We start from the raw sequence: 25,972 nt of genomic DNA on the forward strand, positions 1-25,972 counted from the left end.
GGAACTAGAAGTTGCCTGGAGTAATGTAGCTGTTAACCAGAAGGTTGGTGTTCAAGGCTACCCAGGGATAGCTGTGGACAGGATTCCTGCATTGCAGAGAGGGGGATGGACTAGATGGCCCTCAGGGTCCCTTCTAACTTACTATTCTGTGATTCTGTGAACTACATAGTGGCCACAATAACAAAAATGGGGGGCTGATGCAACATGTGAGGAACCCTCTGCAGATGAGAGGAATGGCTGCTTATTTCCTCCTGTACTTCTCCATTCCAGGCCTTTTTCTTACCTTCTTACCTTCAGCTGGTCTTGTTTCCCTTTTCACAGCCTGGCTGGAAAGGGGAGAAATAGACACTGCCTGCACAGAAGAGGACCAGGCAGCGAAGGTTTGTGCACCACTTGTGCCTTTAGCAAGGGGAGGGAAATGTGGGTTGGGAGCCCCCAGGCTCCCCTTGTAAGGTCTGGCTTGGCCTTCTGATCCAAGTTCTCTGGCCACATCTAGTCAAGAGGTTTTTGAGACAACACACCAGACGAATGCATTGAAAAATGGTACCACTAACACGTCTTAGGCTTATCTTATTGCTACAGTGGTCTTTCTGTTTTTAAAAAGGATGCCCGCCCTCTGTGTACAGGTGCTGATTGCCCACCTGCAAAGCACAAAGGAGAGGGGAGGGCAAGGGAAATGAAGAGAGCAGAACCCGTGTGGAAGATCCACTTGGACAATCTCTGCTTGATGGAAGGTCAAGCATGGACAGAAGTGCTCAGCAGTTCACATGACTTGTGTACAGCACTGCTTCTGAACATTTACACATGTGGTCTGCTGCATTACTATTTAATACTATTATTACTATAATCTGTAAATCTCAGGACAATATACATCATCATAATCTTCATTGTTATTATTTGTATACTGCCCTATACCTGCAGGTCTCAGGGCGGTTCACAACATAAATATAAAGAATGTAAAGGTAAAGGTACCCCTGCCCGTACGGGCCAGTCTTGACAGACTCTGGGGTTGTGCGCCCATCTCACTTAAGAGGCCAGGGGCCAGCGCTGTCCGGAGACACTTCCGGGTCACGTGGCCAGCGTGACATCGCTGCTCTGGCGAGCCAGAGCCGCACACGGAAACGCCGTTTACCTTCCCGCTGGTAAGCGGTCCCTATTTATCTACTTGCACCCGGAGGTGCTTTCGAACTGCTAGGTTGGCAGGCGCTGGGACCGAGCAGCGGGAGCGCACCCCGCCGCAGGGATTCGAACCGCAGACCTTTCGATCGGCAAGTCCTAGGCGCTGAGGCTTTAACCCACAGCGCCACCTGCGTCCCAATATAAAGAATACAGAATGCATAATAAAAATAGGAACAGCAAGGAACCCCAAATCCCCCCTGTTATTCAAAGGCAGAGGTAGTGATGGCCACCAACGTGAATGGCTTTGGAAGAGGATTAGACAAATTCGTAGAGGATGAGACTATTATAGCCACTAGCCCTGGCGGCTATGTTCTCCCTTCACTGCCAGAGAAAGCATGCCTCAATACCAGTACTTACCAGTTTCTCCAAAGCAACGTACAAGATTTCATGTGAACCAGCATCCACATCTAGTTATTAAACGACCATCAGTTCCCATCAGATTCATACATTGGTTTTGTTCCGTGGCACTCGTACAGCTGCCATTCTTTAAAAACAATGTGTGACTAAAATAATATGCATGCTTGCTCTCCTTATAGGTTGGTTTGGGGTCAGGACTGTCTAATGAAACAGGGCTGGTGACAAAAAGAGCACCCACGGATTTGTAAGATGGCCCAGGATATATTTGGAAGGTCCTCCTCCCCGCTGCTTGACTGCTGTGGCTCATCCTGGCCTCTTATCACCTCGGAAGCTGCCTTGCAGGCTTGGAAGGCGTCCCACGTCATTAATTCTCAGACTGGTTATTGGGAAATGGGATGTTATCTCCATCCTGTTGTGCAGAAGAGCACCCTGGAGCTCAGGAACGACTTAAGTAGCACTGCTGTCACGGTACAATTGGGGGCTATGAGACTGAGAGGGATAGACTGATGTGTCTGTTGCCATAAATAACTTCCAGCTCATCCCTTCCTGGTGTCCTCTCACCTGCCCCCACCCTCCCCAGTTCACCCGATGTTATTCATCCTGTTCCACTACACTTTCTGTTCCAGGCTTTGTGCCTATGTTAGCTGCTTGGCAGGTTGGTAAACTGTTTCCTGGCAGAGCCCAGTGGCTTGGGCTAGTGCCCTCCTGAGCAGGCCCCTCTGGAAATTTTGGCACCCACAGCAGAGGGCAGAAATGCCCTGCGGGTATCATGTGTCTCATCACAGAGGCAGGAGTTCTATGCTGGGGGAGCAGCAGCTACTAAGGCTAGTGATGGAAGCCTTTTAGAAGACGGTTGGTTGGTTGGTTGGCTTAGTTGATTTACCTGCTGCCTTCACACAATGAGCTATGCCCAAAGTGACTTACAAGTTACAACAAACATTCACTTATCAAAATACAAAGCACTGGGGTGAAAGGCCAGTTTACAAAATGTATTGATAAATTCAGATACCTCTATTCCCAGGTAGCACTTTAAAAAAGGAGTTGCCCTTGATTCCAGAAGCTCATAGTCATCGCAGGATGGAAACCCTTTAATTTTCACACTGGAATATCATTTATTACATTGATATACCTTTATCTTCCAGGGATTTCAAGGGGGTGTACATGGTTCTCATCCTCACAACAACCCTGTGAGGTAGATTAGGCTAAGTGATGGTGACTGGCCCAGGGTCACCCAGTGAGCTTCATGGCTGAGCAGGGATTTGAACCCTGTTCTCCTAGGTCCCAGTCCAACACTCTAACCATTACGCCACACTGAACAGAAGGTGGTGGACTCGCCTCTGCTAGAAGTTTTAAAGCAGTGGCTGGATTTTCAGGGATGTTGCTGGAGTGGTTTTCCTGCAATGACAGGTGGCTGAACTAGAGGAACTTTGGAGATCCCTCCCAACCTGATGGTTTTATTACGGCCATATTTCAGATGCTACAGCTTTTGAAATTATGATCGGCAGCTCTGTGCAGGGACCACCACTTTTGGAAACTCCATGTGTATGTGGAGTTTCTGGGATGTATGTGCGCATGACAATACAAATCTCCCAGGAGTGACTCATAGGACAACTCGGGAAGCTTGCAGCTGGGCAGAGAGCCACAATCCCTGTCCCCAATGTATCCAGGAGAAGGACATCAGCCTATATGGAATGGACAAATCTTCCCCAGGAGTCAAGGGGGAAACTCAGTGCTCACCTCCCGATTGGGAGGGGGTGTCTGGCTACTAATGGGTCGTTTTTAGGAAGGTGAGCTGTGTGCAGTTGGAAAAGGAGAGATTGCGACAAGCTGAGCTCACGGCAAAGGCCTTTGGGGTGGGGAATGTGAACAGGGTCACTTGGGCAGGACGCACATCAGGTCTTTTAAGTCAGCGGCTGCGAGCGGACAGGAGCAGGTCCACAGAGTCCTGCATAAAGCTTGGGAAGAGAGTAGAACCAGGATCAGGGGGAGTGTTGGGGAGGACTCACAACTCCAGGATAATGGCAGAGAAGACAGCTGTGGACGAGGGGGTGAAGTGGGCAACAGACCTGATTGAACAGAAGCTGGCACTGGAGGAAGAGGAAGAACAGGTGAGTCTTGGGGATTCATTCCTGGGACTCAGGAGGCAGACCCAGTGGCTGTACTGGATGGGGCCTGGATTCCTGGATATCCCCGGGAGGGAGAAGGATCTCATGTTCTTGCCAGCCACAGGAGATGGGACAGCTTTACTATGAAGTGGTGTGAAATGGTTGTTTCGAAGCAGCCAATTTATTTCCTGTAACCTCCTTTCCATGTAATTAGCAACTAATATATTGGAAAGGGGGTCACCATTTTGACTGTTTGAGTAAGGGATGTTATTTAAGGCTGGCGCTGCTATCACTGCCCCAAAAGAAAATGTAATAGAAAAAAGACGGTCACGGAACTGAGAAATTCCACAAAACAAATAAAATACCGTGAAAATCCCTGAAACGAGGAGTAAAGGTAAAGGTAAAGGTACCCCTGCCCGTAAGGGCCAGTCTTGACAGACTCTGGGGTTGTGCGCCCATCTCACTTAAGAGGCCGAGGGCCAGCGCTGTCCGGAGACACTTCCGGGTCACGTGGCCAGCGTGACATCGCTGCTCTGGCCAGAGCCAGAGCCGCACACGGAAACGCCGTTTACCTTCCCGCTAGTAAGCGGTCCCTATTTATCTACTTGCACCCGGGGGTGCTTTCGAACTGCTAGGTTGGCAGGCGCTGGGACCGAGCAACGGGAGCGCACCCCGCCGCGGGGATTCGAACCGCCGACCTTTCGATCGGCAAGCCCTAGGCGCTGAGGCTTTTACCCACAGCGCCACCCGCGTCCCTGAAACGAGGAGTAATCGACTATAAATATTATCTTGTGGAAATCAACTAAAAAAAATAATAATCGAAAAGCTTAAGGGAAAAAATTAGAAAAACCTAAAACAGAACAAAGCCTTAACGGGATGCCGGCTACAAACCTCGTTTCACTGAACTATTCAGTTTTCTCAGAAGGAAATAGAAAAATCACAAACTTTAAATGACCAAAATTCAAACAAGGGTAGAACCCCAAAAATTCTGACGTGTTTATAATCCTAGCTCGACCTAGGTAAAATAAAGTGCAGTAATAAAGGACTGAGGACTCAAAAGTACAGTTTCTAATACTGAATTTACAAAAAAAGGTTTGAAAACCTAAATAGCAAGTTTTAAACAAAGCTCACTTGAAGAGTGGCTTATTTATTTGGTTGCATTTATTTCATGTGCTTTAGACAATTTGTTGTGGGCAGCCTAGTAATTATGCAGTGGTTATTCTGGGCAGCTTCTGAGAGATACCCCACTAGAGATCATGGGGAGAAGAAGAGGGAAATAAGGATAACACTGAATGATAGGGCAGGCATGTCCAACTTTCTAGAGACTGCGATCTACTCCCACTGTAAAAAAATCTGGCAGTGATCTACCCATTTGATTTACCAAAGTTGTTGAAGCTAAAGTTGTTGAACTGTGGTTTTTTTTGGGGGGGAGGATCATGTGATCGACCGCAATCGACTATGGGACACCCCCCCCCCGCGATCGACCAGTAAATCGCGATCAACCTGTTGGACATTCCTGCTCTAGGGCCTCAAAAGAGACTGATGTGGAACATGGATGGCTCTGGGAGAGACCATTTTGAGTCTGACAGCAATTTTCAGGAAAAGGGTCTCTCATGAAAACCAGTCTGCTTATCACTGTGATCATAGAATACATCTAATTTTTATATATGCGTGGAAAAAGAAGCTGCAGCTCACTACACGGTCAAAAGAAAAGAGGCATGGGATGTTGCAATGCTTTTCCTTTCTCCTGTTTGCTTCACCCAGAAACACCGTTCCTGCCCCCCCGCAGAACCGCCAGTCGTGGCCCGGCTAGATACCCCACTTCTGGAGGATGAGAAGAAGCACGGACCTCTCAACAAAGGTCTTGAGGGGCTTAAGGTGAGAGAGGCTGCAGCTCTTGTATCCCTCTCTGTTGGGCACAAAGCTTTATAATGTATGAATTTATAATACTCCTGGGGGTATCATCCAGGATCTATCAATCCAGTAGTCACACGGATCCAGTGGAAGCGTCTTAAGTTGTCTTTCCTGGCATTATAAGCCATGCCATGTTAACGGCCTTTCCAGTGTAGTGTAATGGTTAGAGTAAAGCACCAAGGTTGGGTGAGGCCTGGGTTCAAATACCCGCTTAGCTTACTGGGTGACTCTTTGGCCAGTCACTCACTCTGAGCCTAATCTGCCTCCTCACAGGGCTCTTGTGAGGAAAGAGACAGCCACAGCTCCTTGGGGGAAAGGTGGAATAAAACAATACTAACAGATAATACGCAGTCAGGAAAGACCCATTACGGAGTATGCCTGCCTAGGGTTTCTCTCCCTTTCCCTGGGCGTACATTCCAGATGAATTCCCAAGTGCCTTTTCTGCCCTCTAGTGGCTAAATACTTCCACCGTTCCCTAAAATGGGTGTGATAATAATCAGTGCTTTCCCCCCCTAAAAGACAATATTTAGGGGTACTCTCATTTTCCTACTCATATTGAAATACTGTCTCTCAATGAGGCGAAAGTTAGATTCACAAAATGTTTAGGGGTATGTGTACCCCTGCGTCCCCCCCAGAAAAAAAGCACGGATAATAATAGCCTTCCCGGGTACAACGCCCCTATCCTGACTCTAGCCAGGGCTGGCCCATCCGTGAGGTAAAAGTGGGTGACTGCCTTGGGAAGCAGGATCTATTAGCCTATCTAGATCAGTACTGTCTACACCAGGCATAGGCAAACTCAGCCCTCCAGATGTTTTGGGACTACAACTCTCATCATCCCTGACCACTGGTCCTGTTAGCTAGGGATCATGGGAGTTGTAGTCCCAAAACATCTGGAGGGCTGAGTATGCGTATGCCTGGTCTACACTGACTGGCAGAGGGTCTCCAGGATTTTAGAGAGGATGAATCTCTCCCAGCCCTACCTAGAGAAGCCTGGGGCTTTCTGGGTGCAAAGCAAAACACCCTTCCACCGAGCTATGGTCCTTCCATAAATCTCTGTATCAGTAGGGCTTGGATTCTTTCAAGCTCAAGTCGGACCATCAGCCATACATTGCAGCCTGCCCACCAAGTGCTTGACAGCCCCCCCCCCTCGATTTCTGCAGTTCCATGACAGGCAGCCAAGCCAGGAGATTTACAGAGCCCCAATGGGCTGTCATTCAAGATTGATGGACGACCAGCATGCAGCTTGGCAGGGCACAAGCTACGCTGAGTGTTTTTTTCAGTGCAGTACTAAAAATAAACCCCACACGGTAATATAGTAAGGTAAAGGTAAAGGTACCCCTGCCCGTACGGGCCAGTCTTGACAGACTCTGGGGTTGTGCGCCCATCTCACTTAAGAGGCCAGGGGCCAGCGCTGTCCGGAGACACTTCTGGGTCACGTGGCCAGCGTGACATCGCTGCTCTGGCGAGCCAGAGCCGCACACGGAAATGCCGTTTACCTTCCCGCTGGTAAGCGGTCCCTATTTATCTACTTGCACCCGGAGGTGCTTTCGAACTGCTAGGTTGGCAGGCGCTGGGACCGAGCAGCGGGAGCGCACCCCGCCGCAGGGATTCGAACCGCCGACCTTTCGATCGGCAAGTCCTAGGCGCTGAGGCTTTAACCCACAGCGCCACCTGCGTCCCTGGTAATATAGTAAAACAGTACATAAAAGTAACGTCGTTTGATCTGGCACCAGAGCAGGAAAGTTAATGTTCTGATAGCTATATAGGAAGTTCTGGGCAACATGTGCCATTATTAGATACAAATTCTGCACACACCACCAGCAAGCCCCACATGGTAAGAGAAAAGTCGTGGATATTCCTTTTATAATCTCCATTTCCTGCAGGAAGTTTCATTTCATAATGAGACAGCTGGGACTCTAGTTGGCCTGGGAACCCAGTTCTCTCATGCCTTTGGGGGACAAAAGAAACACACTCTGCATATGCTCAGATATGCTCCTGCATGCTCTAGGGCTGACCTCTCTCATTAAAAAGGGCTGAACCCATTGGCTCCATTGCAGAATGCTGCTGTTCCCAGACTCAGCTGAACTCTGATCCACTGTCCTCAGCCTAGCCGGATATCTTGCTTAGAATCTGGAACAGTCCAACCACCTCCCCCCCTTCTAGGATCTTTCAGACAGGCATTCAAAGGAAGTTGCTCTCTTGGTGAGTGAAAGGAGAGAAGCCAGCATGAGTCAGCAGGACTTTACATTGCTCATCACAGTACCAATTTTAAATGTGAGGACTGTAGTAAACAGAGACAAAAATATTCCATTTGATCAGCAAGCCCTTGGTTACAATTAGCTGGCCGAGCCCGGCCCTACCATTAGGCAAAGGGAGCATTGTTGCCTTGGACAGGAAGCCGTGGAAGGCAGAGCTGTGTTGATGACATTGCCTACCCTGCACCTCTGAAGCTCCTCGGCCATGTTGGGAACAAGATCAAACTTCCCACCCACTTAGCAGCTGCACATGGGAAGAGGGGCACCATCTCATCCTTCGTGTCTGGGCAAGGTCTCTTGGGCCAGCCCTAACTGGAAAGCAAAAGAAAGGGGTGGGGCAGAGTGAATTTGCTGCTAAGGGGGGAAATAAAAGCAGGGATTTAGTCCTAAGCTAGAGTTTTTCTTATAAATCTCTCTCCTCCCACAGGGCCAGGAAAGGGTGCGGAAGAGCTCTGTGGACCTGAGACGAGAGATCATCCAAGTTGGTGGCACACAATACCTCTTCGAGTTGCGCAAAAAGCCTAAGAAGAAAAAAGAGGAGAAGAAACCAGAGCCTGAGCCAGAAGAGATTGTAAGGGGTGGGGGGAGCTTCTATAAGTGGGAGGGGGGGAAAGGGACTATGGAGGCAGCAGCAGGGAGAGCCTGAGATTCACCCAGGAGCAGCAGAAGCAAGATGGCATAGCTCCAGTACAAGGGAGTTGCCTTATACTGATTGGGCTTGTTGGTCCACCTATTTTAGTATCACCTACTCTGACTGGCAGCATCCTCCCCAAGTTTCAGACAGGGGGACATTCCTGGTCCTGCTTGGAGATACCACGTGCTCAACAGCTCTTCCCCCAGGGAGGAGTCCTTGGGCAAGGTCCCATGAGTGGGGCCCACTTTGCCGTTGCTGTTGTTGCCTCTGCCCACTTGACTGCCCTCTCCCTTTGGCCACCATCTACCCAGCTGTCTGGAGGGAGAGGGCAGAGTGAGGTGGGCCTCCTGCTCTCTCCTCCTTGCTCTTATCCCTGCTCACTTGCATACTGGCAGCATCAGTAAGGAGGAAGAGCAGCAACAGCCACAGAGCCCAGGGGCTTCAGCGGTTGCGGGTGATGGAGGAAACCCTGCTGGGGGCTGGGCAGGTGCTCAAGGACCCTGATCTCCAACACTCACCCTGCAGAGTGCTAATTGTGCTCCTAGAGCCCTCTCAAAATGCATACCCCATCCCATGAGATCAGGGATAGCTATGCCCCTGCTCCTTTTTTCGGAAAAGCCTTTGTGATGAAATTTTATTCATTTTTATGGTTCGTTTCCTACAATTTATATGCCGCTTGATTGTTTTTTAAAAAAGAAGCTTCTAAAGTGGCCCAAGCCCCTCGTCGTGGGCTTTCAGAGCTTTTGCAACACCCATTGCAGCATTGACCCTTTCCCCTACAGACGGGCCCTGTGACGGAAGAGGACTTCTTGAAAGCAGCTGTGCAAGGCAAGGTGCATGTGGTGGACAAGTTCCTGGCAGACGGGGGATCCCCAAACGCCTGCGATGAGGTATGACGAAGGGAGCAGAGATTGTTCTTTTCATGAAATGCCTTCAAATGCCATCACTCTATTCAGAGAACCAACCATCTCCACACTTGGGATAAGGCTTACAGCAGAGCATTGGTGTGTGTGTGTGTGTGTGTTTGTGTGTGTGTGTGTGTGTGTGTGTGTCTTCTGCAAGCAAATCAGAATAATAATATAATAATAATAATAATTTATTATTTATACCCCGCCCATCTGGCTGGGTTTCCCCAGCTACTCTGGGTGGCTTCCAACCGAATATTAAAAACAATACAGCGTTAGACATTAAAAACTTCCCTAAGTTGTCTTTTAAAAATAAAATAGTTGTTTATTGCCTTGACATCTGCTGGGAGGGCATTCCACAGGGCAGGTGCCACTACCAAGAAGGCCCTCTGCCTGATTCTCTGTAACCTCACTTCTCGTAGTGAGGGAACCGCCAGAAGGCTTTCAGCGCTGGACCTCAGTGTCCGGGCTGGATGATGGGGGAGGAGACGCTCCTTCAGGTATACAGGACCGAGGCCGTTTAGGGCTTTAAAGGTCAGCACCAACACTACTTAATCACTATGTCATGTGAAGAAGCCCTAATTCTGTCCTTCACTTAGTTCCGCAGGACAGCATTGCACCGTGCCTCACTTGAGGGGTACGTGGAGATTGCAGAGAAGCTTTTATCCCATGGAGCCACTGTCGACTTCAGAGATCGAGTAAGATAACCCTTCATTGCATCATTCTGTATCTATGCCTGCTCATTCCCCACCACCTCTACCCTGCTATCTCCAGCTATGCCCATATATGCTTCTTCTAAGCCACTACTATCAGTTTCCTCTCTCTGGTACAGGGGTAGCATTTACTGGGTGCTCCAGGTAAAAAAAAATAAGACTGGCATTGTGTTGCGTTCTGAAAGCAAAGGAAGGACTGGACCCTGATTAATACAACAGACATGAGGCTTGACCAGCAAGAGCCTGGGTGAAAGTGTGCATCCCACTCCCTGGCCCAGGTCGTTTTTATTCACAAAAGAACTTTAACACAGCATTTGTAAGAACCAATCAGATTTCCTCTGAGCATTTCAAAAAATCCCTACGTGGGGACAAAGTCGGATCAGAGGAAGCCTCTTAACTACAAAGAACTATTTACTATTTGAGCATGCATACATGTTTAGGCTAAATAAACAGGAACCAAGGAGGAATGCAGGACGCGGGTGGCGCTGTGGGTAAAACCTCAGTGCCTAGGACTTGCCGATCGTATGGTCGGCGGTTCGAATCCCCGCGGCGGGGTGAGCTCCCGTCTTTCGGTCCCAGCTCCTGCCCACCTAGCAGTTTGAAAGCACCCTTAAGTGCAAGTAGATAAATAGGTACCGCTTTATGGCGGGAAGGTAAACGGCGTTTCCGTGTGCTGCACTGGTGCTGGCTCGCCAGAGCAGCTTCGTCACGCTGGCCACGTGACCCGGAAGTGTCTGCGGACAGCGCTGGCTCCCGGCCTCTTAAGTGAGATGAGCGCTGTTGTGACGTGGGGTTTGTGATTTCAGCTCTCTTGACATAATATGCTGGAGACAGTTCTCTAGTAACACTTCTTTATTAAAGCAACAAGACTGAGACTTGAGGAGGGGAGAGCTACATTTATAGGGACAGGGAACTAGCTAGAAAGGATACATTTTGGAGGGAACAATATCAGGCAATCACAGTCCTGCCTTTTGGAGGAAACCAATAAGACAGAGGATCCAAATACAGCAGCTTAAATGAACCAATAGTAGCTGTACCCTCTGGAACCAAAAGGCAGTTACTTTACCCTAATGCAGATACAGACAATAATAATACAGATATAAAATCCTTTGACTCAATACACAACAAGCGCACAACCCTAGAGTCGGACACGACTGGCCCGTACGGGCAGGGGTACCTTTACCTTTTAAGGAGGAATGCATTTAGCAAACCCTGGAGGTAATAACCCACAGTAAAAGGAAATGCAGGCATTTTACCACCTCCATGTGAACTCTGTTCCTGGCCCTAAGATCTCCCTAAAGATTAACAAAAGCAACCTCCTTCAAAGCTACCTCCTTATTTTTATGTACCCAGGATGCCTGGTAAGCAACTGGTCTGTGTAGAATGCTTTACACGTGACTGTCAGGCATAGAGAAAATGGGGCAGAGATGCAAAGGCTTGTGGGATTGATCAGAAATCATGTTGATGACCCAAACCCAGTCAAAGCGATGCTTTCACCGCTGACACAACGGCTTGCTTCATTTTTCATAATTCCTCATAGCAATCCTACATGACCACTACAGCTTTGTTATTTTAAGGAACGCTAGGAGATGCAGTTGCATGAATCTCAAAAGGGTTTGGGGCAGGGAAGGAAGGGGGTGAACACAGCTGCAGGAGGGAGAGGTTCTCCTCTTCTGACGGATGTGTACTGCTTGCCAACAGCTGGACTCCACAGCCATGCACTGGGCCTGCCGAGGAGGACATCTGGACGTGGTGAAGCTGCTGCAGGAGAAAGGATCCAATCTCAATGTCAAGGACAAGGTGAGGAAGGTGGGGAGTCCAGGATTTGGTTCATGGTGGGAGAACAGCACTGTGGGAGGAACTCAGCAAGCAGACAATGGTGGAGGAAGGAGATTTGCGCGGGAGGAGTGGAAAGAAGGAGGTTTTAAGGGACTGTGGGATCTTGCAGCTATTCTGGGTTAACAGGCAGGTGGTTCTGTTCTGGAGCAATGTAAGGTCCTTCCAATAAGAACATGATGAAGCACATGAAGGAAGCAGGCGCACTAACATGAAATCATGTTTCCCCTTTCTTGCTCCCGTCTTCACCACCTGCCCAAATCCAGCTTCTCAGCACCCCACTGCATGTGGCCACCCGTACTGGCATGGCGGAGATTGTGGAGCACCTGATAAACAATGGAGTGGATGTCAATTCCCGTGACCGGGTAAGAGGCACATTGTGTGGTTGCTTATTGCAGTGCACCCTGCTCATCTAATTCCAGTAACTTAATGTGAGTCTAGGCAGCAATTGTACACACGCACAGGTTTGTGTAGGAATCACACCAATCCATGGAAGGGCAGGTTATAAATATAATACACAATACATGGATACACAAAGTCCTTTCTATAGGGAGGTGCATGCATGCACACAAAACAAAAAAAGTAAAAGGAAAGATCAAGTTTTAAAAGGTGGTATATTAACTTAATAATGTCAATAATATCCCCTTCCTTACTGCCTTCAATTCCTGAGTCCAAGTCCTAGTTTCTCTTCTTTTCATTGAAGGCTGAGCTGCCCTGTATACAAGCGGTTCTATACCTCTCTAGTAATTTTTAGCTAGGGATGCACAAACCGAGAGATCATCCATGGATATTCCCTAATCCCCAGAGTTAGTACCTTCCATCCATTAGAATGGGGAAATTGCAGCCTACTCTGTCGATGGCACGCAGAAAGGCTTTACGTTCAGCTGGCTTAAGTCTTTCGTGGTACAGTATTTGCCATGCTCTTCTCTCTTTAGCTCACCAACAGATCTCTGCCCACAAAGCTATCTATACTCAGTGCACCCAGACTCTCGTTTCAAAGCACTTGATCGATCTGAACTGGATGAGCAGGCGGATAAACTAACAATTTCTGCTAGTCTTATGAGCAGTGAACATAAGTGTTCTGGTGGCTGCCTTACACATAATGGTGCTGCCATGTCTGTTACAGGAGGGAGACAGTGCCCTGCACGATGCTGTGCGCCTCAATCGCTACAAGATCATTAAGATGCTGATTCTGCATGGGGCAGACATGATGGCCAAAAACCTGGTGAGTGTTGCCCCCTTGTGGCTTATGCATGGAATAACAATGCAAAGTACTAGATTCAGGTAGGTCTAATGAAGTCAAAGGAAATTAAAAAATTAAAAAATTGTCCAGTAGCTCCTTAGAGACCAACTAAGTTTGTTCTGGTCTCTAAGATGCTACTGGACAATTTTTTAGTTTTTAAATTTAATGCAAAGTACATCTGCTTCCCAATATGTCAATATGTCCTTTTGATTCATCATGGTTTGTGTCCAGGCATAGGCAAACTCAGCCCTCCAGATGTTTTGGGACTACAACTCCCACCATCCCTAGCTAACAGGACCAGTGGTCATGGATGATGGGAGTTGTAGTCCCAAAACATCTGGAGGGCCGAGTTTGCCTATGCCTGGTTTGTGCTCTTTGATGTCACTTTCAATTCTGATTTTGCCTGCAGAAGTTTTGGTGCAGCCATACGGCTTTGTTTCCAGTTGGTGCATGTCTCATGGTCTCCTGCTATACCCCAGATGCTCTTAGTTTAGCACTTCCTCCCTGCTTCCGTTGTGCTATAGTGTAGGCTGCCCTCCCAGTGGCAAAGTGATGTCATCGTGGAAGCATTGCAGAACAACTACAGTAATAAAGTGGAATGATGTGGATGCTTCAGAATAAATCCACCACTAAGGCACTATTATCGTATCAATGACATGTTTCAGACTACATTTGCAAAAAAATTAAAATAAAATAAAAATCTGTCTGGAGGAGACCCCAGAAGCATGCTTTCTTAATTTCAAGTGCTGCCTGTGTCAGTTTTTTTGCAGTCTTTTGGTTAGAAGCTGCAGTTTTGTAACCCAAGGATGCTGGTCTTTCCACAGGCTGGGAAGACACCCACCGACCTGGTGCAGCTGTGGCAGGCAGACACGCGGGAAGTGCTGGAGAAGCAAGAGCCCGAGGCAACAGAGTTGCCAGCATGAGCAAACGGACAAAAGATGGAAGTCCAAGCAAAGACGGTTCTGGACTTGGGAGAGGCTGTGCCATTAACACTCAATAAAGAACCAAGCAAACGAAAAACCTGCGGGAATCTGATGTCCTCTTTGGGTTGCTGTGAAGCAGGAGGTGACTAACTTGTGGCTCTGCACATACTGTGGGGCTCCAGGGCCCATTAGCCCCAGCCAGCATAACTATGGAAAGTAGAGTTCAACAACTTCTGGAGGGATGAAGGTGACCCACTGCTTTAGAAGTGCATAATGGGCAGAAATTCAGCAAGTCGTTGCTCCTATCAGCCTCATGTGTGACATTTTTGCCAGCCCCACAGCTGTTACAGGAGCAGGGACTTTCTTAGGTAAACAAGTGCTAATTTTATATCCATTAGGTCCAACTCAGCTGAGCTATCCACAATGCCAGTTTGATCCAGCTCCATATTATTCAGATAGGTACACGATGGCAATTTTGCCCATGAGATGCTACAGTCCAAAACTGTTTGCACTCTGTTGCATGGGGTGGGGGTGGGGCATATGTGGAAGTCTAGATTCAAAACATCTCCTAGGGATTCTAATGAAACCGAGCATCTTTCCTCGAGTAGTGGGGAAGGCTCGGAGCCTGAGCAGCAGCAAAAACCTCAGCGTGGGCCTGATCTGAGCTGCTGTGATTGAATGATTGGAGATGAAAACTGGCTGCAAATCAAAAGCTATTCCAGGAAGGAAGGAAGGAAGGAAGGAAGGAATGGTGAAAGAATCAATGGAGGCCTACAGGCTCATATAACCATCTGCATGCAGATCTTTGCAGAGACTTTCGTTGTCTATAGCCAGAACCTTCTTCCTGTGTATCTACTCGCTAACTACAGTAGCTGGCAATAATATATCTGCCCCAAACCCCATCTCCTCTACCTGGCACACATGCAATACAAACATATGGCACATTAAATACCAACTTCTAGGGGAATCTGGGGTGAACAGGGCAACTGATGCCAGCCTGGCTCAGCAAATGGAGATAAGATCTGCTGTTCAAGGTATAGAAATTCCTGGTGCCTAATATTAGGACAGCAAATTCCTCTTCCTCCTAAGAAGACTAAAGCATGTTTCACACACATACATAATAGATATAGCACCACATTTCACAAAGCCGAAACAACGCATTAACGGCCTAGTCCTAAGACTCAGAGGTTTTAGAGTGTATAATGAGGCTTTCTCCCTAATAAGTATTTTTAGGCTTGCAATCTAAAACGTTCAAACGGATCAATTACCAAAACCAGAATCCCCAACAAACCCACAGCTCCACCCCTCCCATCCTTCACCCTTGCTAGTTGAAAGAAAAGCAGATTGGCGGGTGGGATTTGGGGCCCCTCCAAACATCCTTTTATTATGCATTTATGCTCAGGGTGACATGGGGGCAGTCATGAACAATTCCACTCTCCATACTGTCTGCACCTGCAAAGTTTGGGAACAGGGCATACGACTTGGTTTCCTATCAGGATCCAGCTGACGGAGCCGCTTCCACTCCTCTCTTCGAGTTTGATAAGGGTTTCATGGTGCGGCGAGGCCGATCTGCTTGGACTCCCACCCCACGCCGACGGGGCGGACTTCGCCAACTCTCCCCGCCCCGCCCCCCCGATCAAGCGTTGTGCAGCTCCCACAGGGCGCAGCGCTACGCCGCGAGAGGGCCATGGTGCGGGTGGCTGTAGCTGCGCGGTTCCTGCGCCTGCAGTGGCAGAAAGGCCCTGGCCTGCGCCCCGCGGGGACTGGGGCGGGCAGCGCGCCCAGGAGGTTTGCCGCGGGGGCCTCGGCAGCAACACCCCCCCGGCGCCTCGACCTGCGGGGCATCTACCCGCCCCTGGCCACCCCGTTCACCTCGCAGGGAGAGGTAGATTACAGCCGGCTGGAGGAGAACCTGCGCCTCTACTCCGAGATTCCCTTCCGAGGTAGGGTCGCCAGGCGGGGCAGAGCACAGAGTGGAGAGGGCGGATGGTGCAGCCACTTTGTACTTTCGGGAGACGGATGTGGGTCTCAGTTTGTTCCTGTGGGGTTCCGGGGGCGTTGGCAACGCTATTGACTACACATCCACACCATTCATTTAAAGCGCTATGATGCCACTTGGAACAGTCATCGTTCCCCCCCAAATAATCCTGAGAGCTGTCGTTGGCTAGAGGTGCAGAGAGTGACGGGCAGCGCCTCCCGTTTAGTCATTTGGGGCGAAAGGAGACATGCTGCCCTACCCCACTGGCACCTGCCCTCCCATCCCCACTGGAGCAGCGCTGGATTCCCCCACACAGGGTGCTGAGCCAAGGAGGTGCAAAACAGAAAAAAATCCATAATTGAGAAGATCAGTTTTGGGGCACCCAATTTAGGCCTCACACAGAGCGCCATATTATGAAAGATTACTCCAGTGTGCCCCTGGCTGGATAAATAGTGCTGGCATTGGCACTGATTTTGGGCAAAGCCGTGCCAATTTCCAGCAGGATCTGGCAAAAATTGTATGAGATCTCACACAATTTCAGTGAGATCTTGCCTGAAATCTGTGCAATCTCCCCCCAAGTCTGCACTGGTGTTGGTGCCACTTCACTGGCGGTGGGACAGACCCACAAAAATGCTGCCTCAGGGCTTTCACCGCCTGAGGCAGTGACCTCACCCTACCCAATGGCTGTGCAGGCCTTCCTAAGAGTACTTAGGAGACCCCTGTTCTCCTCCCAGAGCTACTACAGTGGTACCTCGGGTTACAGATGCTTCAGGTTACAGACTCCGCTAACCCAGAAATAGTACCTCGGGTTAAGAACCTTGCTTCAGGATGAGAACAGAAATCGTGCGGCGACAGTGGAAGGTCCCATTAGCTAAAGTGGTACCTCAGGTTAAGAATAGTTTCAGGTTAAGAACGGACCTCCAGAACAAATTATGTTCTTAACCTGAGGTACCACTGTATTTCCAGAATGGTTTAAGACAAATCCCTCCTCATGGGGCAGCTCTGCGAAGTGTAGCTCTTTGAGAGGAATTGCTCTTCATTCAATGGTAAGGTAGCTAGGGATAAGGACCCCATTCTTGGAATATCCTCTCCAAACAGATTTGTGGGGGTCTTGTTGCATCCTGGAGGGCAGGTTCACAGTGAACTGGGGCCCCCTTCTCTATAACTCTGGAAACAGAAACAAAAAAAATCTCAATGCCTTTAAGAGCTACCTGATACACAGAAATGCAACGTGTCTTGCTAGACCTTCTGCCCTGAAGCTGATAAAGGCACAGAATGTTTTGCAGGAAAAATGGATAAGCGAGTGTGTCAGGGGCGAGAGGTTTTTAGCACCAATAATAAAGCTTTAGAACAGACTAGTGAGGCATCTTGCCTGATTGCTCTTGAGCAACCACCTGATACCCATAACAAAGTGGTTTCCCTGTATTGTAGGCACAGTTATTCCCAGCCAGCTGGAGGGTGTGTGTGTGCTGGATGCACATACTGTGCTGAAAGGTCTTTCAGAGCTAGCACTTCTACTTCTCCAATGATGCCAGTTTAACAGAGCAAAACCAAGCATTTACTTGTTTCATCCAGCGGGACCTTTTCCAGTAAATAGGAAAGGGGTACACAGCTGAATTGTCAACTATGCTATTTCTTAAAAGACACACATCGCTGCCCGCACGAACTTTGGCCTTCGTCCACCGCTCTGCAGGAGATGGGGGAGGAACCTGCATTTTTGGCGTATTTTTCCTTCCCCTCCCCCCAGTGATGCTATCCTAGTCTTCACTAGCAGAGGACAACTTTGCATGGATACCCTACCAGTAACTGGCTGCCATACTTCCTGGATCCCACATGCCCAGGCATTCTTTCCTAAAGGGTCTTGGTTCACCACCTATCCAAGTACAGTGACTGCCCTTTTCCAAGTGTAGTTACTACGTTGCTGACAGTTCCCCATCCCTGCTTTTGTAGCCTTACCTGTTGGATTTCTGTCTGAAATGCAGCTGCTAAAGGCACGGGAGCCCTGCCAGAAAGAAGTCAGTAATGCTGCCCAGCATGATTTTCTTCTCCTGGGGGTTTGGACATGGTTTGGCAGGCAAGAGTGGAAAGCTTCTGTAACTCAACTGTTGTTATAGCTGTGAGACAGGAGTCTTCATTTGGTTGGCTACTTACCACCTTCTTGACTTTGTGGCCAAGCCCACTCTTAGATCACCAGACTTCAGCTCCAGTAACATCCTGGTTAGACTACTGTCATGTGCTCGATGTGGGGCTGTCTTTGAAGATTTCATCAAATCTTCAATAGGCTCAAATTACAGCAGCTAGGAGGAAGCAGTTACAAGTTACCAGTCTCTGCAGCCACAGCAGGCGCTGTGATTCTCCAGTGGTTTGACTTTACCCCCGGAGGCACATTTCATGAGGTAGACTGATGCCTGGAACACTGGAGACCTCAGTGTTGGCACCCTCCCCAAGCAGATTTATGGAGTCCTTTTTGCACAATTGGGACGCAGGTGGCGCTGTGGGTTAAAGCCTCAGCGCCTAGGACTTGCCGATCGAAAGGTCGGCGGTTCGAATCCCTGCGGCGGGGTGCGCTCCCGCTGCTCAGTCCCAGCGCCTGCCAACCTAGCAGTTCGAAAGCACCTCCAGGTGCAAGTAGATAAATAGGGACCGCTTACCAGCGGGAAGGTAAACGGCGTTTCCGTGTGCGGCTCTGGCTCGCCAGAGCAGCGATATCACGCTGGCCACGTGACCCGGAAGTGTCTTCGGACAGCGCTGGCCCCTGGCCTCTTAAGTGAGATGGGCGCACAACCCCAGAGTCTGTCAAGACTGGCCCGTACGGGCAGGGGTACCTTTACCTTTACCTTTTACCTTTTGCACAATTATTGTTTAAATTACAGGTTAACACTTTAAAAAAATTCATCAGGGTTCCTACTCCACTCCTAGTTCGTCTAGTTTTATTCACTGCTGCTTTATTGTTTTCTACTGCTATTTGGGCTTGTTTTGTTCATGCTCATTTGTTTTACATTTTATCATGTTATCTAGCTAGCTAGCTAGCTACACACACACACACACACACACACACACACACACACAGGGGGGGGGAGAGAGAGAGAGAGAGAGAGCTTTTTTTCAGCCAGAACTTGCCAGAACTCAGTTGGGTGCCTTTGCGATTATAAGAGAGCAAGGGAGATGTTCATGGTGAGTTCTGGCACCTCTTCTTTCATTCATCTATCATCTATCTACCTATCTATACAGTGGTACCTCAGGTTACATATGCTTCAGGTTACATACACTTCAGGTTACAGCCTCCGCTAACCCAGAAATAGTGCTTCAGGTTAAGAACTTTGCTTCAGGATGAGAACAGAAATCGTGCTCCGGTGGCGCGGTGGCAGCGGGAGGCCCCATTAACTAAAGTGGTGCTTCAGGTAAAGAACAGTTTCAGGTTAAGGACGGACCTCTGGAACAAATTAAGTACCTAACCCGAGGTACTACTGTATCGTGATTTTAGGTTTTGGTGTTTCTCTGTTGCTTTGGGGTCCTTCTGTTTAAAAGCAGAACATAAACTCTTGAAATGAAAATGGCTGAGTTCCCATTGCCAACTCTCTCTCTGTCTTTTTGCAGGTTTTGTGGTGCAGGGTTCCAATGGGGAATTTCCCTACCTGACTCAACAAGAACGCCTGGAAGTGGTGAGGCGGGTGCGCCTAGCTATGCCCAAGGATAAGCTCCTGCTGGCTGGGACCGGATGTGAATGTGAGCAGCACACAGGGGATGGGGCCAGAGGATGCCATTCTCCAGCTGCACCACATCCTGAATTAAGATGCTAGAGCTGAGCAATGATCTTATATAGGCACTTTCTATCCCCTGATTCCACCTCTGGTTCTCGGAGCCTCTTAATCTCACTGAGCCCATCCTTTGGTCCCACAGGCCTCTTAAAATCCTTTTATTATTTTTGTCCATTTATCCTCTTTCTCCTCCTTCCTTTAGCAACTCGGGGCACCATTGAGATGACAGCACAAATGGCTGATAAGGGCGCAGACGCTGCCCTCGTGGTGACGCCTTGCTACTTCCGGGGAAGCATGACCAGTGCAGCCTTGATTCATCATTACAAACAGGTGAAGGATGCAGCGCAGGCATCTCGCTGGTCAGAGCCGCAGGGACTGGGGGGAAGGCTGAGATGGTACCAAGATGATGGTAGCTTGTATTACAGGTTGGTTGATGTTGCAGGCATGAGTGGATTTTCAATAGAAATGCAATTAAAATAAATACCTTTAATTCTGAATTCAAGTGCAACTTCTCCCTAAGGTGCTTAGGGTTTTTATTGCAGGCACCAGTGTTTGCCTGGGTTAAAAAGTATTTATTCAGAAAATAAAAAGCTTATTTGAGAAAGTAAAAGATGTGGGTTTGAAAAGAGAGAGCATTTGGTCTCTAGCTACCTTGATTTTTAGAACAAAGATCTGTATATTAAATAGTCATTCTCTGTGTCTAATTCAGATCAGTGATGATTCATTTGCAGGGTTCGGTGTAGTATGAAACATGTGCTATATCTCCACAGCTACTGAGCAGGGTACCCATAAATCAGAATGAATAAACACTTGACTTGCTTCTTCCAGGTCCTGTTCCCTTTCATTATCACAATGTTCTTCCTTGGAGTGAGACTGACCTTTGAGTATTAGTTATTTAGCTTGTGTATGAGACGTTATTTATTTATTTCATAAAAATTTATACACCACATGATTGTAAAAAACAAAAAAATCGGTTTCCAAAAAGATTTTTTTTAAAAAACAAGAAAGGTTTACAGCTATGCTTTAAAACATAAGGTAAAGGTAAAGGGACCCCTGACCTTTAGGTCCAGTCGTGGCCGACTCTGGGGTTGCGGTGCTCATCTCGCTTTACTGGCCAAGGGAGCCGGCGTACAGCTTCCGGGTCATGTGGCCAGCATGACTAAGCCGCTTCTGGCAAACCAGAGCAGCACATGGAAACGCCGTTTACCTTCCCGCCGGTTGGTACCTATTTATCTGCTTGCACTTTGACGTGCTTTCGAACTGCTAGGTTGGCAGGAGCAGGGACTGAGAAACGGGAGCTCACCCCGTCACGGGGATTCGAACCGTGACCTTCTGATCAGCAAGTCCTAGGCTCTGTGGTTTAACCCATAGCGCCACCCGTGTCCCTTGCTTTAAAACATAAAAGAGTTAAAATACTAAAGCAGATTAAATTACCTTAACTTTCTAAGCACCTGGGTAGACAAGAATGTTTTAAGCAGGTACTGAAAAGAGTTAAATGGTTCCCCAAGTCAAAAGATGCTGGCAGACGCTTAGGACCGCCTGGGAGCCATTGGCTGCCATGTTAGGGCTGCAAGTCTTGTTTAACATTGTTGTGTTGAAAGAGTAGAGAAACATAGCTCAGAAAAATGAGCATTTTGTTGCAGGGATGATGAAACCTGGGTCACCACTACAACTCCCATCATCCCCAGCCAGCATGTCCCAGTGGTCAGGGATGATGGGTGTTGTAGTCCTACATCATCTGCATGGCCACAGGTTTGTTGTATTGCTTCACGCTCTGCATGACTGAGAATTTAAAAAACCCAGGCCTGCCCAGTCCCAGTGAAAACATTGGCTAATAAGTGTAACAGCACACATAGTAAGTGTATCTATACAAGATCTACCACAGCAAGGGGATGACTGGGGTTGACATGGATTTTACTATGTGAAAGGAAGCACGTGAACCAGTCTTTGAAGGGTAACCTGCTGTGTGGAGGCTTCTTGCGGTCTACATGTGGGTTTCCCCATGTGCCACTATCATGCTATTTTGTGTCCTCAGGTAGCTGAAGCATCTCCAATCCCTGTGATACTCTACAGCGTCCCGGCCAATACGAATCTGGAGCTGCCCACCGATGTGGTGCTCAGCCTAGCACAGCACCCCAACATTGTGGGGATCAAGGACAGTGGTGGCAATGTGAGTGAAGGGGGAAAGGGCCTGTCAGTATTGGCCCTCTTAAGGAAGCTAATGGCCCACAGGGGGATCTGGAGCATGCCCCTCCTCCTAGAGTATTGAAAGATTAACTTTGAAGTAATCATTTCCCACAGCTTAAGGCTGTTTTCCACGTCAGGACACAGCCAGGTGGCAGTTTCCTCACACTCTTACTTTTCATTAGCTTCGTTAATGTGTAACCCCAAAAATTTGGATCCCCTCCAAACTGATGCGAAGGTTTTGTGCTCTCTTTAATAACCCTAAACGCTTAAACACTCATACGCAGACACTTTCAAACTGTGGCCCATCCTGCCAGTGGAGCTATGGAATCAGCCGTTTCAATAATAAAACAGCTCCATTTGCTTACCCCAACAAATCCATCAGGAGATATGTGACTGGAAAGCGGCTGTGATCTCTGTTGAACCCAGACCTTCAGTGGTGACTCTACCAGTGTATTTCACCTCCTTTTGGTCTTACACTATCTCTGTTTCCCAAAACTTCAGCACGACCTTTGTGGGTCTCTCGTCTACCCAGGAATTAGGCAGGCTGTGCTGTTAACAATGTGACAGCCCCATGTGACCTTAGACTACTACCCTCTGCTTATAGTAGCATAGTCCATCCATCCCTCCCCACTTGATGTTGAGATCGCCCATTGTAGGTAGAGCATTAGATAAGTGAGGCAAAAAGAGGGGAGTTGCTGTAGGGGCTGATGCTCTTCTTAAGACCAGGAGCTGCCTGGTAGCTTAAAGGGGACATGAATAAAGCAATGGCAGAGCAGCGATTTCATTGTCAGCGTCAACTGCTGCCCCCACATTTTGATGGGTGCCTACTGCTGTCCTCCCCTATCAAGCGATCCCATCTCTTGCCAGATCACCCGCCTCGGACTGCTTGTCCACAGGACCCAGCATGAGGACTTCCAGGTACTGGCAGGATCAGCTGGTTTTCTGCTGGCCAGTTACATTGTAGGTAGGTGATATTGGGAGCTGATGTCCATACGGGGCAGTTCTGGAGAGAGTGGCTGGCTGGCTGTTTCAGGACATGGGGAAGGGTTACAAAGTAGCCTAGGGCAGTGTTTCCCAACCTTGTGCCTCCAGCTGCTTTTGGCCTACAATTCCCATCATCCCTTGCCACTGGTCTTGCTAGTCAGGGATGATGGGAGTTGTAGTTCAAAAACAGCTGGACACCCAAGGTTGGGAAACCCTGGCCTAGGGTGTGCATTATAACATTTGTCAAGAGATTAAAAAAGCATTTTCCAACTTGGTTACCCTTGAGCAAAGTATGATCTATCTTCCTATCTTCCTTCCTTCCTTCCTTCCTTCCTTCCTTCCTTCCTTCCTTCCTTCCTTCCTTCCTTCTTTCCTTCCTTCCTTGGGTTGGAAGCTGCTACAGGGAGCCCAACATTTGGTCCAGGCTTTGCTAGTTTGAAATGAGCAGAGAGCGAAAGAATGCTGGGGAAGTGGTGTGTGTATCATGCAAAGATGCCCGTTTCACTGCCTAGGTGCCCTATTCTTTTTTGATGGAACTATGCTCCTTGCTCCAGGTGCTGCTGGAGGGATTTGTGCCCTTGCCAACGTGCTTGGCTCTCCAGTCTGTCAGCTTGAGCAACTGTGCTGTGCTGGAAGCTGGGATGAGGCCCGTGCACTGCAGCACCGACTCATTGAGCCTAACATTGCGGTAAGAGCCAGAAAACGGGAGGAAAGTGGGACGTAAGAAGTGGGAACACCCCACTTCCTTGGGAATGTATGGGGAGGAAAAGGCCCAAGTGGAAAAGAGGCAATTGCTTTGGTGGAGCTCCCAACAGAACAACATACAGTTGTTGCTCATGTGCTCATGGTTTGCAGCAGAGGCTGTGGGTCAAGTCCTATCCTTCCCCATCCTTTGCAAACCATATTTCCTGAAGCAGAGCTTATCTGCTTCAGGGGTCAGCAGTATGACCAAGCAATTTTATTGCTTCCCCTTTGGTCTTACATTTCTCCCACTTTGCCCTGTCCTATTCTGCGTGAGCATCAGTGTTCTGAGCCATCTCAGCATTCCATTTTTATTTTTGTGACAATTTTGGGAACGTCAGCCATGCTTTGGATTTTTCTTGGCAAAACCTGTGACTTATTCACACTACAATCTTCTGGATTTTGCAAAAGCATGATATGCAACTGTAAATGTTTATTTTATTTTTTGGCAGTTTCTTTTCGGCTCCATTTAATAATTTCAGAAACATATCTGGGGCTTGTAATTCTAGTACTAATCCTCTGGAGCCCTTGCACCTCCCTCCCAAAGCTTGATAAGCAAAGAAAACCTGCTGGGTGCATGGGTGGGGAAAATAAATAAATAAATAAATGAAGAGCAGAGAACACTTTCCCCAGTTCTCCATGTATTAATTTATTCCCCCCACCTGTGTAAGATTGCAATTGCATAAGTGAGCGCAAGTTGTAAGCTTACTGTATATCCTTGTACTAGTAGTACTTTATTAGACCTCATGTAGTTTAAGAATTGGGACGCAGGTGGCGCTGTGGGTTAAAGCCTCAGCGCCTAGGACTTGCCGATCGAAAGGTCGGCGGTTCGAATCCCTGCGGCGGGGTGCGCTCCCGCTGCTCGGTCCCAGCGCCTGCCAACCTAGCAGTTCGAAAGCACCTCCGGGTGCAAGTAGATAAATAGGGACCGCTTACCAGCGGGAAGGTAAACGGCGTTTCCGTGTGCGGCTCTGGCTCGCCAGAGCAGCGATGTCACCCTGGCCACGTGACCCGGAAGTGTCTCCAGACAGCGCTGGCCCCTGGCCTCTTAAGTGAGATGGGCGCACAACCCCAGAGTCTGTCAAGACTGGCCCGTACGGGCAGGGGTACCTTTACCTTTACCTTTAGTTTAAGAATTAACCAACCGCTTCTTCAAATGCACATACACTGTTGACTTCAAACGTTCACGCTTAGTATGATCTGCACCATTACCTCCTTGCCTGAATTGATTAAGTGTCAAACAGGAATTCCTGGGTCATAATACTTGCCCATGTCTAATGTTCTGGACATTCTGTGACCACAGACAAGTCCTTGATGGTGCAATTCTTCAGTTTCTGCAGGCCTAGAGCTGAGTGATGCTTGTAGGAAAAGGGGGTTCACGTACACCTCTGCCACACTGTTGGCCACAGAGCAGTTCTGAGTGCCCTGCACTGTTTCTCTTTCCACAGGTAACAAGCAAGTTTGGAGTCCCAGGCCTGAAACAGGCCATGGAATGGTTTGGTTTAAATGGGGGCTTCTGTCGCTCTCCCTTGCTCCCGCTAAGTGAGGCACAAGTGAGGGAGCTGCGTCAGGATTTCAGCTCCAACGGATGGCTCTGAAAGACGAAGCTGTTCCAGGCAATGGTCGGAACCTTGAAATGGGCAGCAGGCATATTGCCATCCAGTTAAGCCTCGAATTTCATATCCTGCAGCTTACTAAAATACAGCTCATTCAACCTACACTATTCATTGGCATGTTTGAAAATCAAAGTATTATTACAAGTGAAACAGCATAAGGAAGATGCCAGAAAGGTTTTCAAATGGGCAAGTAAGCCTTCTCATAAAGGTTCTAACCCTTCCTGCTTGGAATCGCCAAATTTGTCCTTAGCTGGGGTACTTATCTATTGTATCAAATTGACCATTGGGGGCCCATTTAACATTTGAGTGCCCGAGGCACTATCCTTTCAGGTTGAATTCCTTTCCCGTGCTCCCCCAGCTGTCAAGAAAGAAAGAAGACCCCATGTCCTTTGCTTTTCCAAGGGGGTCTGGATAACAACTGGAGCCAGCAAAATTAAAACTACCATGGTCTGCCAGTGGACAGAGTTGCAGTCCAACAATATCTGGAAGGAAATAGGTGCCTCATCCTCCTACTCCCCATCATTACAATCTTCCAAGGTGATGTCAAAGGAGTTTGCTGCATGGCTACATGGCCTACTTCCATAAGTCAGTAGGTGTTGACCAACTGCAAATTCACAAGGTGTGTAAGAATGGAAGAGGGTGGG

General features: G+C 48.5%; 2 protein-coding genes across 2 annotated transcripts; both read left to right on the forward strand.

The window, feature by feature from the left end:
• Positions 1–3,208: 3,208 nt before the first annotated feature.
• ANKRD2 (ankyrin repeat domain 2) lies at positions 3,209–14,161 on the forward strand. Its single transcript, XM_079976160.1, has 9 exons — positions 3,209–3,644; positions 5,406–5,519; positions 8,238–8,381; positions 9,227–9,334; positions 9,949–10,047; positions 11,764–11,862; positions 12,165–12,263; positions 13,025–13,123; positions 13,966–14,161. The coding sequence occupies exons 1-9, from the start codon at positions 3,555–3,557 to the stop codon at positions 14,062–14,064; spliced, it is 951 nt and encodes a 316-aa protein (XP_079832286.1). The 5' UTR covers positions 3,209–3,554; the 3' UTR covers positions 14,065–14,161.
• Positions 14,162–15,734: 1,573 nt separating this feature from the next.
• On the forward strand, positions 15,735–25,430 carry HOGA1 (4-hydroxy-2-oxoglutarate aldolase 1). Its single transcript, XM_079976533.1, has 7 exons — positions 15,735–16,007; positions 19,640–19,768; positions 20,003–20,130; positions 21,836–21,970; positions 22,855–22,951; positions 23,526–23,659; positions 25,161–25,430. Exons 1-7 carry the CDS (start codon positions 15,752–15,754, stop codon positions 25,308–25,310), a joined length of 1,029 nt encoding a protein of 342 aa, XP_079832659.1. The 5' UTR covers positions 15,735–15,751; the 3' UTR covers positions 25,311–25,430.
• Positions 25,431–25,972: the final 542 nt, after the last annotated feature.

The sequence above is a fragment of the Podarcis cretensis genome (assembly GCF_951804945.1).
Source record: "Podarcis cretensis genome assembly, chromosome: 5".
Lineage (NCBI taxonomy): Eukaryota > Metazoa > Chordata > Lepidosauria > Squamata > Lacertidae > Podarcis > Podarcis cretensis.